Raw genomic sequence first — 17791 nt, 5'->3', positions numbered from 1 at the left:
TGGCAAAGATGAATAGTTGATCGTCACTGTCTGTTAGCCCCACTGTACAGCCTTTGAATTGTTGCAGTACCATAATTTTGCCATGATTATCTATGAAATTATGTTGACTATTAAGCTCTGATTCATACTTTTCCTAAATCATCTGCAGGAGAGATGACATGCTAATTGTACTCTTGAATATTTTATACTATGAGTTTGTTAAGCATAGACAAGTTTTGCCAAAGAAAAAGCCCAAAAGTATATAATTTGACATTGTGACAGATTAATACGTAGGCATAAGAAAGGCAGTGCAATTAGACATCTTTAAATGTGTTCTCCATCTCACTGTCTGTGTACCTTTAAGAAGGCACAGGAATCCATCTCTTTCTAAAGGTTCTGTTGCCATCTGGCTGACTGAAGTAAACCAAAGTCTATCAGTGGATTTCAGTGGATTACGTGAAATCTCACTACAATTATACACAATGCTAGATCAGTGGATTTCAGTGGATTATGTGAAATCTCACTACAATACACACAATGCTAGGAAATTGTCATCTAGGGAAATACTTAACAATTCAGAATGTCTCAAGGTAGGAAGTGTATTTACAATAGACATCCTGAAATGACTATTGAGCATGTAAATGACTCTCACTTTTGGAGCTGCCTGAGTTATTTTTTAATGAAAATTCAGTCTCTGAAGTACAACTTTAAATAATAGCTAAAAGGAAAATTTCAAATGCAGGTAGCATCATGTCCATATTAAAAATATATTAGATTATACTAAATGTCACATAATAGCATATAATTTATTTTAAAATATCCAAGATTACATATTGCTATTACATATAGTCTTCTCCCTCTCTCTCTGCCCCCCCTCTGTGTGTGTGTGTGTGTGTGTGTGTGTGTGTGTGTGTGTGTGTGTGTGTATGATACAGAGGATAGAACCTAGTCATGTACAGGATAAGAAAGTACTTTACAGCTGAATAACACACCTACATTTTGATATGATTTAAGTGACAGAAACTAGGAACTTTGGGCTTTTCCACGTGATCTATAACCATAAATTCATATAGAATCAAGTGCATACATACACACATTTGGGTACACACATGAAAAATTTAAGTAAAATCATTACAAAACAGCATAAACTCTATATAAAGCTGGTTATAATTATTTCTATAGATTTAATACCTACTCTTTGTGGGTTATGATGTTCACTATGAAAAACAGATCTAAAAAAATTTGTCTATGATCCATCACGTTGTTCCTCCAGAGTGAAAGCAATTTATCCAAAGGACTAAGGATGGTGCATTGTTGATAATAACTGTATTAAGTGTTTAGCTTTGTAGTAAATTCTGTTTCCCTGGTTTATCCTTAACAGAAATACACAACTGTCAGTAAAAATTCTGGATGACACTGACATAACCACTGACCAATTAGCAGCAAATCCTACCTAACAAGTTAATTCATGCTTATGCGTAGTCTTGAGACCACAGATAGGATGTTCCACTTGGGCTTTCTTGTAGTACCCCCTACCAATGCCCCAAATAGCCCCCACCCCCTTGGCTGAGTAGCAAATCTGAACTGTATGGTTGCAAATACATCTGCTGCTGTTTCCAGCCAATCATATTGTTCCTTTGGAACGAGAGTCTTATCCAGGGTGATTTCATATATACAGACCCTGTAAGAGGTTGTTAGGTGGGAGTGCGTGGAGAAGGTCATCCAAGTCAGCCCATTTCATTGTAACAAGAAAAAGTCTCTTCAATTCACAATATGGCCAATGGCATTTATGGTTCTTCCTAGGACCACCATGAAAACACATAACATAAACTGTATCCCTTACATGACCCTCATTTCTTACTAGATGCTTACTGAGCATGAAACTAGCCTGATGACAGCACCCAGGGTGGCACAGTTACATGATCCATTCTGCCCATAGGGAATTATACTTTACAAATGAAGTCACATGAACATTGGCAGATTTCAGTACACTGTGTTAAGTGATATGACGAAGACAGTACAAAAACAAAAGAGTCCGAATGGAAATTATGCTAGCCAGAACAAAACCCCGAGGAAATAACTTGGAACTGCATATTAATGTTTCATGAATGGTAAGAAATAGAAGAAAAGACTCATTAATGTCATGAAGTTATTAAAAGACACAGGGTTTCTAGAAATGACATCATTGGAGCTGTCTGCTGTGGTGGTAGGTGGGAAAACAAATGAGAGGAAAAAAGATGAAAAGTGTAGAGGAAGTTAGAATCCAGATCCAGTAGGGCCATCTGTGCTCAGTTTGGGGTTTCTAATGAAGCTTATGAAAGAAGTGTTAAAAGGGAGAAAGAGACATTTTACTTTAATTATTGTTCTTAAATGATCCCAAAGTCACACAAGTTCTATAAATGTAACACATACTGGGCTGTACTACCTGCTTCTCTACAACTTAGCGGCAATGTGAATTTCTTTTCTAATTTTAAGAATCATGCTACCCAATTTTAGAACGGCTTAGTTATCACTGCTAAGAATCCCAGCAGCAAATATAACTAAAGTGTTGGGAAAGAAACCTTCAAGGTTACCCTTGAAAAGTTAGTTGCTTGCATATTATTGGTCAGAATGAAATTTGACTATCTTGATTGATCCTTTGAAAATAATACAGGCAACTAGATAACAGAGCAAAGTTGACATTTTTAAGGTTTTTAACTAGATTATATAACTTTAAGGTCACATGATTCAACACCCATATAATTTAAGTCAGTTTTCCCTTCCATTTTGTTCAGAGTGTGGAATATGAAGAGTCTTGCTTTTCTCCTCTTACAAGAGGAGCAATATAAATAGGTACAGGTTCCTATGTTCTCTATGAAATTGACCACAAATTTTGGGTCTCAAAACAGTAGAAATCCTTTCTATTAGAATTTAGTAGATCAGGAGATTTACAAAAAAAGTTACAAGGTTGAAATCGATTCTCCTTTTTCTGTACTCAAGAAGATTATTTCTGTGTCTTTGTTAGTTCCTAGAGTATTCCCATGTTGTTCGGTTTGTAGTCTTAACTCCTGTCATCAGTGGAAACAATGCAGGTGGACTCCTTCTATTTCATTTTACTCTGACATTGACATGATCTTCTACCACCCACTTTCTCTTAAAACCCCACCCTCATGTTTATAATTTGGGTAATTGGACAATCCAATATAATTTCTCATTATTATGGCTCTATATTAACAATTTTAAGGGTTTTCTTGGAAATCTTTTTTTTCCCATTCATTATGTTATCTGACTTATTCACAGGTTCCAGGGATCTTGCTGTCAGCATTTGTGGATGTGAGTATTTTGCCTACCCCAGAAGGATTGCTAGAGGGCACATGCACTGGAGTTTGCAATAAACCCACACAACTTTAGCAGGGTGAACTGAAAACATTATTGTGTGCCCAGAGCTGTCTTCTTCTCTTTTCAAAGGCTTCAAAAAGGTGCAGCAATGCTATTCTAACACGCTCAAAAGAAATAGGAAGTAAATAAAAGAAAACATTTCAACGAGAAGCAAAAATCAATGGAGCAAACTAATCTAGGGCTGCTTCATTGATTTCCACCCCTACCTTTAGCTGCTCATTGAGTTTTGTTAGCTGGTCAGCCGAGGTCATTTCTTCCCTTTCCCTTTGATTTCCTAACTGGACTCGCCGAGCTCTTCAACATTCTTGGTCCTAATCGTGATTGCCATTTGTAGTGTCAGCCGATCAACCTATTGACCAGAGGCAGGAGCCAGCATTCTAAGTGTTCTAGAAATTTCCCCATGAATGTTTACTCAGAACTCCATCTCTCGACAGTACGTCAGAACTCATTGTTTACTGGAAACTTTCACAGTGGTTGAAATCTCTTTCTCTCTGATTATAACCTCTAATGGAATCTCTCACAAATAGCCTGTTTTTACTGAAATTTCTGGAGAGATAAACTTTTCTGTGTGTTTAGGGAAACAGTCCAATAAACCCAAAGCAAAATGTTTGAGAGTATACCTGGGTAGAGCCCACAGCAATTAGAATAATTTATGGATTTTTCAAGATCACTATATGAAAAAGGAAAATGATTCAGCATCATGGATTTTGCTACTTTAGAAATTAAATTATTGAATAAATTCAAATTGCTATGATTTGCCCTTGTTCAAAACTAGGCTTACTACATTACAATTCTACTCCTTATGTTTATTTTTAAATTTTTACTATGATGTGTTTTACACTTCTGCCAAAAAAAAATTTGTTGAAAAGAAACACGATTAAATTCTTTAATGTTATAGCCACTACTTCATCTCAATATAGTCACAAAGGCCAAAATATCTTAAATCAATATTTAGCAAAAATCACATTTATTTAGTTTCTGTATATTTAGTAGAACCTTACATTGTATTATTATTCTCTGACTTCCTACTTCAAAATATATTCTGCAATGATGAAGAGAAAATAAAAAGAAATAATATCTATGGCATGATTCTTTTTCAGTTTTCTTTCTTTTTACACATTTACGTATACAATACAATAATATAACAATCTAGTGTAGTGTATTGTTTTGGAATCAACGATAAGATTCCCACTGCCTTTAAGTATGGAACCCAGAGGTATTCTTATAGCAATAGAATCTCTATGTGCTATAAACCTCCATTCTTAAAGAAGTTTTATTTACTGTTGAGTATACATTCTGTAGCTTCCTGGCCAGCAATAAGCAATTGATTAACCATCAGACTATAGAACTAATGAGGAAAATGGTTATGACAGCAGATGATAATCACCCAGTTGTCTTAAAACTCAGAAATTTCAGACCATTAATATAAAGTGATTATAAATTGATACTTACTAATCTTTTAGTACCACCCAAGTGACAATTTCTAAGCAAACCATTATAATGTAGCTAAAATAATAAAAAAGCTAACAACTTATAATTTTTTTTTATCTAAACATTACTGGCTTTGTTTAAAACTCCATTTTAATAAGAATGTATTTTGCTTTCCTGGGATAAGTGACTGATAGTACAAGACCCTTGTTGGAAGCAAATAATGAAGTCTGATTTTTGGAAAGAAAGTTTTCAGCTCGGTAAACACATGTCAAAGCACTAATTCTCTGCTAAATAAAAACTAACAAATTATCATGTCTTTTAAACTTGGGCATTTAAAATTTTAACCTAATCAATTCTGTTTTTTTTATCCTCTTTGTATTTTTTTAAAATCTTTTCTTTCTCAGAGACAGTTGCTACAGATAATTTCAATTATTTGAAATTAAGTTCTGAATTGTTATGATTTTCTTAACATTTGATTTTAATTCTAGTGGGTTGGGGAAAACTAAGTGTCAAAGTACACCCTTTTTTGCCCATCTATTATGATGTGGGATATAAATTGGTACTCTGACTTGTGTATTCTGAGCTGCAACTACTGTATGTAAGATTATATCTACATGTTAGAGAAGGGAAAACTCTTAGTTTACAACAGATGAATGATGTCCATAAATCCTCAAGTAGATGAATTCCAGAAAGAATCCAAGAGATTGGAAGGGAAATCACAGAGTGGAAAAATACACATACAAAATGATGGCCCCAAACTGTGTCTGCTCTCAATGGGAGAAGGCAGTGGGAGCTGGTGAAATAAATGTCCTGGTTCCTTCATGGGTTTCAGAGCTTCAGCCCATCTGCAGAACTTCTTTCTACTCCTTACTCTCTGCTTTATCGCCTGATGCTCTGCTACCTCTGATTTGGCCTGGATGAAGAGAGGATTCAAAGAGAAGCCCTATCTCATGTCCCTTAACTGATCATGCCCAAGCTGTCACCCTATTGTTTTCTGCTACTATGCTGTTTTCATGTGCCAACGAGCAGCTTCATATTTGTGTTGTTTCAGCAGGAATGCCTGGGATGAGTGTGTGGAGCCATGGCTGTGTGAAGTGAAGCCACATTCAGAATGACAGTGCTCTAAACCTCAGGGCAGCAAATGTTTCTTGCAATACATTCAATTGCCATTTAACTGAGCTTAGCCTAAGGTACAAAGCAAAGTTGCTGATGCTTTCAAACATTTTTAGACATTTTAATATTGTCTAGACATGTCAGCACTGAATGAAAACACTCCAAGGTATAGCACAGTGAATTTCTGTAATTAAAGCAGCCAAGTTTGGAACAGTTTATGAGCGAGCCCTCTGTTTGAACTTCTTAATTAAATGTGATTATATCTCTGAACATTTTCTCTGAAAACAATGTATCTGGAGTAATAATGGCCAAATTTTATCTACAAAGGAGACATGAATGAGGAAGAAAGCATCACTTGGGAACAGTTAATATATTATAGGCAGCATGGTTGGCTAATCTGTGGTCCTTATTTATGTGATCTAGTTCTGCCTCCCCCACCCCCACCTTCCACCTCTAAACAAACAAGTTAGTGCTTCAAACAACACAGACTTCCTGCTGCTCCTGATTCAGGAGTTGGCATCTCTGTTTGCCTATTGGCTTTTGCCTGGCTAGTCTATGAGTCTACATTCAGCCACTTCGCTGCCTGGGGGATGGGTTTACTGAGACAGCTTTGACAGCCAGAGTTCTTTCTCCAGTGGCAATTATCTTTAGGACAAATGAGACTTTCTTTTCCGATGGTGGCCCCAGAACTCTTGGAGCCGTTGCAAATGCTGCCAGGCCTTTAGAAGGCCATGCTGGGGACAGCGCACCATCTTCTTTTGCCTTTAGTTGTCAGCACGACCCTGGTTTTCGAAAGGACACCTTTGTAGCAGGATCTATTATGAGACATTAAAGAGGTGTGTGCAGAGAGATTAGAGGAATAAATGGACTTCAATGTCTCATTTGGCCCAATCATGTACATTTATCAGAAAGTTAGCAGAGTTTTTGTCTTATCCCTTTGATATCAGAAAGCTACACTGTATTTTAGGTATTAGTCCTGTTTTCATTGTCTTGGCCATAATTATAACCTCCGAGTCTTAGGTTCATTTGTTGCTTATTTTTCAAATTTTTAAGTAAATGATGAGCTACATTGTGCTTTCCAAACTAAAAACAGCAGCAAGCCTTTAAAGACAGTTACAGCCATTGAGGTGAAGTTTGTATCGCAAAGTTAGCTCCATTTAACTAGTAGTACTTATTTTTTTAGAAAACCACAGGGAGAAATGCATAAATTTTCAAAGAAGAACTGGCAGGTTTAATTCTCAGGTGGGTCTTGATGAGCTAAGGTTTTTAAGCTTGGTAGTAGGCATCTTCACCTGCTCAGTCATTTTGCTGGTCTTACTTGTTTAAATAATTAAGCATAGTATAACACCATCCAATTGCCAAATTTCAGTAGAATTTAAAGATGCTTTTAGGAGAACATAGCATTTTCATTTTCTGGAACTCATGAACAAGATGTCTTTAAACAAGAAAAAAGAGGAAAAGGTGTCAACACATTTTCCGTAGAAAGAAGAAAGTACATTTCTCTTTCACAAAGTTTTGTAAAGAATAGACAGAAACTTGATTTTAAAGATCAAAGTGGAGGATTGTCATGAATGTTTGAAATGTAAAACACTGAGGAACAATCCATTTATCTCATGGGGTGTGCAAATTAAGTAATTTGTAAGTAAAACAAATGATATGTACAGTTTAAAAATAAAGCCTCACTAGGAAGATTTCAAAGCACAGTACAACATCTGCATGCTTTTGCTAGTGAATGGTAAGAGCAGTGTGTCCTTAGTCCCAGTCAAGGACCTGAAATACAGTTGCCAGAATTCTGACAAAAAGCATCATCACATACACCAACTTCCACCTGCAAAACCATCTACAACTGAACAAAAAAGTCCTCTGTGCTCTTCTAGAATAATGATGGGTCAAATGCTGTAGGCAGGCATTTGGAGACACTGATTGTCTCTGTAAATCTTAGCTTTATTGTTGTTTCTAAATGTTGTACATATTACCTACCTGCCTTTCTTTTTTATTGTTTTTCTTAATGAAATTATTACATTACTTCCTCTTTTCCCTTTCCTCCTCCAGCTCTTCCAATGTATCCTTCTATTCTCTCTAAGATTCATGGTGTCTATTGCCTTAAATGTTGTTACGTGTGTGTGTGTGTGTGTGTTTCTGTGTCTCTGTGTTTACATATGTGTGTATATATTTACATATATGCGTATATCTACCTATATATTTATATTGATACGTGCTTGTGTGTATGTGTATGCACAATCTGTATAATGTTATTGATGTGCCTGTGAATTCAGGGCTGAATATTTGCTAATGTATAAATGATTTGGGTGACTTTCATTGGGGAAGAGTAGTTCCCCTGTTCTCAGCATTAATTATCTCTAGTTCTTTGTCTAGCATTGATGCACCATGAAATTTCTTCCTTTCACACTATCCCCTCCATTGGAGTCTGTCATTCTTGTTGAATTAGTTAAAGCAGCACCTTGAAGTCTCTGCCTGTGATCCCATACATCCTCCCTTCCTAGTAAGAATAAAAATCCCTTTGGAGAAAGAGATTGACTTGTTAAATTAGTGTATGATTTTCCCTACTTTAGGAGATTTACAGTATTTTAAGTGTTTTAAGCCTTTCTTTGTACTAGGTAGTAAACAGTATGTGACATCGGTTTTCTGTGCTATTTAGACACTTCTCTTTCTTAGAAGTCTTTCTCTTGGTGGTTTGGGTAGCAGCAATTGACCTCTAAATAACTTCTTTATTATATTTTAGAAAGAAGCAATGCGGCAAAATGGAGAAACCACCCTAAAGTAAAAGTCAGAACACTTGCCCTTTGACCTCAGTATTCCATAGGTTTGACTCCTTAATGCATCTGCCTTCCTTGGTCTCCAGTTGAAGTGATAAGAAAGTGGAGACTATAGGAAGGTACTTCCCATATTCCAAACTACTCTAGGATTCCTTACTATTGTAATGGCTTAAAACTGTGCTTTTGAGTAGGAAGCTAATTTTATGAAAGGACTTTAGCTGTTCAAACCAATGCCATCTCTCTAGTAAATTTTATAATTCCTTTAAAATGGAGAGTTATACAAGTATTGTGAAGCAGGAGAGGACTTATTGAATACCATGTCTACTTCGGTTCTCCTTAATATTTCATAAAAAGTAGGATTTGAGCTCAAAAAGTGAAAGCATTTTCCACCAAGGCTAAAGCCCTCAGTTTGGTTCCTAAGATCCACATCACAGGAGGAGAGAACCTGCTCCTACATGTTGTCCACTGATATGAATAAGCATTCCATAATGTGCACATTTGTATAGACATAAATTAACACACGCATACACACTAAATAAATAAATAGGCAGAAAAATGAGTATTGAAAATATAAAATTCTAAGACTTTTAAACAGCTGCTTTATCTTGAAATCATATTTAGAGAATATTATGTTTCCAAATGGGACATTTTATGTTTCTATTAATGTATTACATGCTAAGAAGATTTGCATTAGCTGTTTTCCATCTTTACTCTGTTGCAAATAATTAGAATAATACTGCAGTAAAGATATAATAACTTTTTTTCAGATGTTAAAAAGTGCATTTTTGCTGTGTGGTAGTGGCACTTGCCTTTAACCCCAATACTCAGGATTCAAAGACAGGAAGTTCTCTAAACTTGACATCAACCTGGTCTACAGAGACAGTTCTAGGAAACCCTGTCTCAAAAAGAAAAATATTTCTTTTAAAGGCTAAAAGGAGGTAATGGTTATAGAAAGTTGGCCCCCATAATCCTACAGGATATTTTAAAAGCCTTTTATGGAAGAAAGAATTAATCTCAATGATCTTCAATGTTCCCATATCACTTTCTTAAATGATAATAATAATATATGCCTGTATCATTGAAATAAGAAAAACATATAATCACAGAGAACTACTATTATACTCATCAATTCCTTTAATAAATTGCTTCATAATACAAATTGCGTAGATTAATCATTGGCATTGCTTTTGAAGATTTATTTCAGTCATCAGGACGGAAAGTTTTGATTGCTCCTGATGACTCCCTTATAGTTGTTCTTGATTATTTTCTAAATTTGATGCCAAACAGTGCAACATGTCTCAGCCAATTAGGCTTGTCAACTCCACTGTGGTCCCCAATCATGTGCTTGACTTTGGAAATGACAGGAGGTTCTTATTAGAAGTAGTGATTTTTGGATAGAGAAGTGGCAGCTTGCAAATAGACTATGGAGGGGGGAATGTACAATGCCTGTCATTAAAAGTGGTAAGAAGAAAACATTTTTAGTAGGAAATACTCTAGATTGTAAAGTAAGGACAGAGGGGAAGATTGAATACTTCGTGAGCAGATGATTAGAAAATGAATCAAATTCAAATCAATTAAATCCTTTAGTACTTACATACAATTTACCAGAGTGATAAGAAGAGTGGTTGGAACATCAGCATACCTGTTCAGTCTCTTCTAAATACATCTCAAACAAAGGGCAGTCAATTTAAAACTAGAAATAAAGATTTCTACAAAGCAGCTTGCTACAGAGCCCATTGTGTATGTAAAGAAACTGGATGAAATGATAGAAAACTATTTGGTGTCATTTCAGCCAAGAATAACCACCTATTCCATGAAGATATTTCCTGTTTCAGTAACTAAGTGCCGGTGTTCTTATGTATGCTGGATAAACACTATAAGGTGGTGTAGGAGGGTCTTCTTTCTATGTGTTGATTTCATTGAATAAAGAAACTGCCTAGGCCTTTTGAGAGGGGAGAACTTAGATAGGCTGGGAAGACAGAACTGGATGCTGGGAGGAAGAAGGCAGGGTGGCAAACACCATGGCTCTCCTCTCCGAGACGGACCCTGGTTTGTCTCATGCCAGTAAGCCACAGTAATGTGGCTATACAGATTATTAGAAATGGGTTGAATCAAGATGTGAGAGTTAGCCAATAAGAGGCTAGAACTAATGGGCCAGGCAGTGTTTAATGAATACACTTTCTGTGTAATTATTTTTGGATTACGTTAGCCCAGCAGCCGGGAGCCAGGCGGGACAAAAACCATCCCGCTCCTCCTCTATTACAACAATAAAGAGAAAAAGCTCTTTGAATTTCTGAAAGATGAGAGGAAAATAGATGCTTGGAGTGATAAAATAGAGATGATCAAATAATTTTTATTCAAAGTATGTATGTCAATCAAGATAGGTTTTATACCTTCAAAGATTTCATATTCCCTATGTAAATCAAATGGATTACAAAATTATATAAAAAAGCATTGGCTTTTGTTTGTTTTATTTTTTTAAGAGATGATGCAGCAAACGGGTTCAGCATTAAAAAAGTAACGAAGGTGTGTGTGTGTGTGGTCGTATGTGGTGTGCCTTTGTGGTGGTGGTATGATGTGGTGTGTCTGCATATTATAATTGTGTTCACTTGTGTGCCTGGTATCCATGAAGACCAGAAGAGGGCATCAGATTCCTAAGAACTGGAGTTACAGTTTGTGAGTTACTGTGTGGATGCTAGAAACAGAATCCAAGTCTTCTAAAAGGTAGCCAGTGCTCTTAACTGCTAACCAGTCTCTCTAACTTACCCACCTTTACTTCATTGGACTCTTAAGGAATTTATGCACCCAGAATTCAACTTGAAGTGTGAATACTTTCAATGAATATCTGTCAGTAATCCATCTATAAAGGAAAATAATATAAACAAATGATTGAATAGTTATGGAATATAGTAAAATAAAACTTAAAAAATGCTGAGAATCATATAAACAACTCTGTCATTTTAAACCTAAAGTATGTGGGATTATGAATATACTACTATTTACAAGTATACATGTTGGAGTCAGAATTGGTTTATTTTTAAGTCCAATTATAATAAGTCAATACCCATTATGATATTCATTGGGATGATATCATATTGTGCTTTTATGAGTAATAAATTAAATTATGAAATGCATTAAATTAAAATCTACAAGTTACTGTTTCAGAATCTGCTGTGGTAGAGCAAGTTTTTGTCTCTTTATCTCTCTAAAAATTAGCAAAAGTCAGTAAGTAGATTTTTAATTCTAAGAAAGTGTATAATCACACATCATGATTTTATCCATGCATACTATAACTGCAATATTTAATTGCAATCTCTAAGAACTCAGTAAAAATGACTTAGGTGTTGGGAAATGGAACACATTTCCCATGCCTTTGATAAACAACATTAATTAGAAACATATGCCCTTCCATCAATCATTTCTGAATGTAACCACACTTATTCAATACATTATATTCCAGATTTCCATTCAGCAAGTTCGCTTGTAGATATATTTCCAAGTAACACACAGGCACTGTCTTCCCACACACATTAGGTCATCTGTCATGGTGGTAGGGGATGGAGGGTGGTGGGATTGGATTTGGGGTGCTATTGCTAATGTGCTCACAACTGTAACCTGCTTGTACTTTGTTTTTGAACTTAGTATCATTTAATGTGCTGTCAGTTTAGGTTTTACTTCTCAGTCACCTTTGTGTCATAGAATATATTTTAAGTATAAGGTTCTGCCTATTTGCGTATTCTATGAATAATGCATAAGTGAATCCAATTGACAACAGCAGACTATTTATGGGAGAACTTATAGATACAGAAAATTATGTTTTAGGATTTAATAATTTTTCTTGTTTATGTGGAAAATTAAAATCCATTGACATATATATATATATATATATATATTCACTTAGCACTTGAGAATATCTGCATGCCTTTGCAATATACCAAATGAATGTATAACTGCTTATTTTACATACACAAATCATCATTTCTCCATTTCTCTCTTCCATAGTACTTATTTTTTTGCAAAACCTTATCTTTACTATACATGAAATAAGTACTGTTCTCTGGAGTAATGAGTAGCAGGCTCATATGCCACAGGAAACCCTGTTGATGCATGTCTAACACTGATGTTTTTCTTCTTGTCTTTCAGATTCAAGACCTCTTCCAGATGTAGCTCTGACTGGCAAGTGCACCCGTGAATGTGATGAGTATGGCCACTCAGACTCCTGCTGGATGCCAGTGCGCACTTCCCCTGAGAGAAAGAAGAGCCAGCCCAAACTCTCCACTTTCATGCCTGTTGATGAACGAGGAAGCCAGGAAAAGCTGGCCAATGGCGAAGCTGCCATCATGGGTGACCGCAACAGAAACCTCCTGAACAAAAAGTTAACCTCATCCTACGAGACCTTCAGTGCAGCTAGTTTCAGCAAAAGTGAGGAAGCCAACCCTGAGGATATCCCTTTAACAAAAACAGGGGAATATAAGCCATCTCCTGTCAACACTCTCACTAGAAGAGAAGTTTACCTGTAGGCTGTCGAGGAGCGACAGCAAAGTTCTTTTCATGTAGGAGGAGAGTTAAGGGCAAAAACATGACAAAGTAAAACCATTTAAATCACAAAGGGGGGGCTACCAAAGAGACAAAGCGTTCCTGCCACTTTCGCCTCCAAATCAGGCCTTTACTGATATAGTTTGCCTGATGACAATGTACAAAGTAGAATCCATTCTTGTCACTTGCATGTCTACACCCTTCACTGATCCCCAACATCTACTCTCTTTTTCCTACCCCTACCTCCTCAAACCCAAATAACAACAACAAAAAAAAAAGATTATTGCAAGTTCTTTTCATGGTAACAAGTCTGATTAGCAGAACACAGCACACCCTCATTATCCCCAATCTGAAGCATGATTTTGGTCACTTTGATTTATTTGAGTGTCATCTGACTGACTAATAAATGCAGGACCGGTGAAAATATACTTCAGACATGAGATTACCAATTTATTATTGTTAACGTCAGCCCTTTGGAATTTATAATAATCCCTTTAATGGTGCAGTCTTTATACAGGGGACCTTTTGAAAAAGTTGTTTAGGAAGACTACAGCTTTAATTATTAAACAGACATTAAGAGCAAAGTCAAATTCAGTGGGAGAATGCAGTCCCAAGATGCCATACGCTGTTATTATTTTCAGGCATCAACTTCTTTTCCATACATTCACAGATTATATTCACCCAGTCTCGACACATCAATTACATAAATTATGACTTGTAAAATGTGTTTTGGAATAGAATCACTAATGAATGAACTTGAACTATTATGTCATTATGAGGCCAAAGATCACATGGCAGATCAGGGAAGTAATGAGGTCGATTTGGTCTTGACATAGAAATCCACTAGACAACAGAAGCAACAGTCTCCATGTAGACACAGATACACTCAGATATTAACCTGTTTTATATTAACTTTTTCCAGAAAACAGTCTCATTTGAAAATGCATTTTAGCTGAATGCTCAGAAAATTAAAGAACTAATGAAATACATGTTTAGTATGATAGGCAACTGATCAAAGCCCACGTCTAGCCTCATATGATACTGTCAGGGAAGGTTCTACTTTTTAAAGTCATATTGATGCATAGTGAGATATGGAAAGACACACTGGAATTTTCTTTTAGGAGGTCTCCTATTGTCATTTTAGGATCCCAGCTTTTCTTAATGATCCTATTATTATTTCTAAATAATTGCTTTTTTTTCATTTGGTCAGAACAGAAGTGCATTATTTTCTAATTCTGTGCAATACAGAAACATTTTGAGACAACATTTAAATAATATAACCCCTTAATTGACTTTGATTAGAATATTAGTTGATATGCACCTTCAACAATCTCTGAACATGAAAGAATGTGTCCTGGACAGTAATATTTATCATAATATATGCACCTCAAATTTGTCAAGTATATAGATTTGTCAAGGGATACTGAATATGCAGATTTTGAGATCTTTGCTCTATGCAAGATGATTTTTAAAAACTGACATTTGAGCTGGGACATTCAGAAGAAAGTGACAATCCATGGGAAGAATAGGGGATGACAGGTAAAGAGAACAAATGTTCTCATCACTGAATGTTGGTACCTTGGTAAAGGCATAGCCTTGAGGACTTTCTACAAAACTGTAGAGACACTGTAGCTTTGGGTAGTTTCATGCTTTGCAGAAATTCTTAGACTATAAGGTGAAGAAACCTAGGCTATAGGTTAATAATTCACAGTAGGTCATCAAAACACTTATCTTTGAGGGATATTTCTCTGGTGGGTCTTTTGGGATCATTTCCTTATGCTCTTTCTTAAGTGGAATTTTCCTTTTGATGTTAGTTTATGTATAATAGGTAGAATGAAACAAGAAGTAATTGAGATATAAACATTGGACTAAAATATCAATAATTGAACATGCTTATGTTTGGTTATGATTTACTCTATGGAAAGATGAAATTTTAGAACTTTGTTAGAAAACTGCATTCAAGCAGTTCTGCCTTGTATAATCTGTAAGTACCTATTAAGACAAAATACTTCTAAAGATACTTATGAAAATGTATACATATTTTTCTTGCACGTTACAAAGGAAATAGTTGCATAACACTGATGTTCAACACTTTTTATATGCATATTTCTTTCTTTCATGGGACACTTGAAGCCACTAGATAGCTCATTTCACTCTTTAAATCCTTTGGTTGTCTATTAAGCTAATACAGGTCACACTGGACCTACAGATTTATTCAATCCACATTCCACAATGATGTTTGCACCACATGCCAGGCAGCCATGTCATTGTCATTTAACGTGTGAACCTCTCTTTAGAACTAAAATGGATGTGAAAGAATAAAATTCAGTGTACTGTAAGTATTTGAAGTAATTCTAGTAGAATTAGTTATCATAACATGTTTATTATATAATGAGCTGGCATGACACAGAAATATATTTTGTGTTTGTATGACTTTTATTTTGAATAGGTTAAATCTGGTGCCACTCCATATATAGAGTGCTTTTGAAAAAAAAATAAAAACAAAAAAAAATAAATAAATGAGTGAATGCAAAATAAGCAACTGTGCCTTTTATACCTCTTGTTATGGTAAAAAACAAACAAACAAACAAATGGTTGTTGGGTTTGGATAATGAGGGGAAAGGGGCTATTCCCAACTTTTTTGATCCTGTATATTTATCCATGTTTATTTTCTGAGAATAAATAATATATTAAAAATTTGCCTTCTGACAAACTCGGATAATAGACCAGTCTTAAATACTGTTCATTCATGAGATAGGATTCAGGCATTAATATGGGGCTGCTTAAATCTCACTGAACAATGAAATCATTGGTTATACAATCACATAGGGAAGTGTTATCAGGGGTGAAATGAGTCCATTTTGCAAGGTAGAATATTGATTTAGAAATCTTATTTTTTCATTTTTTAGGTGTTCTTTAATTTTGGGTTGTACAGTATATAAACTCTCTTTGTTTTCTGTACACAGACTCTCAAGTGGACTTCTGCATGATTATACATTAGGACACACAAATTGAGTAACTGTAAAAACGTATGTGTATTTAAATGTCTGCAGCATCTGTTTAAAGTCGACTGCTCTGTCTGAATCTCCAGATACTATTGTTGTCTGATTTTTTGACTGGCCTGTTGCCTGAGTTTTAAAAACAAAGGAGGCATTATTTTTATGAGAGGAAGAACTAAGGTGGAACACAGGATGTGTGCCTGAAAAGCTACTCTGGGGAGGCCGGGTAAGAGGAAAATACAAAAGGAAACACACAGGCCAGAGAGAAATTGCCAGGAATTAAACAGCCATCTTAAAACAGCTGGGAGAAATCTTAAGACCTATGACATTTCAAATGATAGGTTATGTTGGTCATAAATAAATAGCTGCATCCTTAATATAATAAATAGAAGGAGAAAAGTTCATCAGGAATATGAGAAAACTTGTGGGTGGTGACCCAGGTGTGGTGTGTGTGACATCTGGATGCAGCCTCATTCGTTCAGCTACCTAGGGTTTACTTTCAGACTACTGTCTTACGTTTTAAAGCACTTGCATTCCGTGTGGTACGATCTGTTTGTAATGTTCATCACTGACTATTGTTCTGCTACTTGGATGTTGATAGTGAAGCCGAGAACAATTAATCATCATTGATTATGTCACTATGCACGCGACTTTGCTAAACATGGCGAACTGTATTAAACACTCGTCCAACTATTTATGAAATCCTTTACATAATTTAATTTGCTTTTGTACAGTTTTATGTAAATAAATTGCTTGTCATTTTTGTCTTTACAAATTAAAATATAACATGATCAAATGGTTTCACGTTTGTAAGTGTGCTTCTCTGTTGACAGATAATTCCATTTTGACTGGAAAAACGTGAATGACTAGCTGGGTCATTTTGTCTTAATATGGATTGCTTTCTGCTAGCTCTAGGTAAAGCAACTCAGATGATGGGATGATAACTGAACCCTGTGTCAGGGGCTCTTGGCAGGTGTCAGACACAGAAATACACCATTAAGAGATAAGAATAAAACTTGGTTCAGATTGACTTTGTCAACCTGGATCAAACCTTCTAGAAAGTCTGATACCAGGTGATTAATTCTCAACACATTTAAATACAGTACAATTTGGGAGGAAAAATTGGAGAAACTTGGGACATAAAAAAAAAAATCCAGGTAGAATACAATCCCAGGAACACAAGAAAGCAGAACTACACTGAGACTTAACTCAGGGCATATGTCATTTCTTCCAAGAACATGGCCTAACTGTCTTAGTTTAAGGGTGTAATGAAAAATCTGGCCTGGTCTTCGTCACACAGATGTCATACAGGCCATTCATTTTGGCTATTAGCCACCTCTAGTCCTGGTTGTAGGAATTTGAGGGAGCTTCCTGACTACACAGGTAACGTAAGGGTCATTTGAGCTGTTAGTTACCTTTGCTCCTAATTGTGAGAGCCTTGGGAGCCTCTGGCTGTAAAGGTCATTATATTACGAGTCACCTCTGGTTCTGATTGTAAAAGCTTGTTATGGACTGGTCCATCAAATAACATACATCACTAATCTATTAATAACTTCCAATTCCCAGCTTTCTGGACAG

The 17791-nt window shown here is 35.8% G+C and overlaps 1 protein-coding gene across 6 annotated transcripts in view; it reads left to right on the top strand.

Moving 5' to 3' along the window:
• Pcdh7 (protocadherin 7) overlaps positions 1 to 17013 on the top strand; it is a 402204-nt gene extending 385191 nt beyond the window's left edge. For 5 of the 6 annotated variants that reach the window (XM_075943500.1, XM_075943499.1, XM_075943498.1 and 2 more), the window contains one exon: positions 12822 to 17013. In XM_075943500.1, the coding sequence (XP_075799615.1) occupies positions 12822 to 13198 (377 nt within the window). In that variant the 3' untranslated portion in view covers positions 13199 to 17013. The remainder of the gene's footprint in view (positions 1 to 12821) is intronic. The other variant, XM_075943504.1, reaches the window with a different exon arrangement.
• The last annotated feature ends 778 nt before the right edge of the window (positions 17014 to 17791 follow it).

Source organism: Microtus pennsylvanicus, chromosome 12 (genome assembly GCF_037038515.1).
Source record: "Microtus pennsylvanicus isolate mMicPen1 chromosome 12, mMicPen1.hap1, whole genome shotgun sequence".
Lineage (NCBI taxonomy): Eukaryota > Metazoa > Chordata > Mammalia > Rodentia > Cricetidae > Microtus > Microtus pennsylvanicus.
The sequence above is the reverse complement of the archived record's forward strand: the minus strand, read 5'-3'. Positions and strand labels throughout refer to the sequence as shown.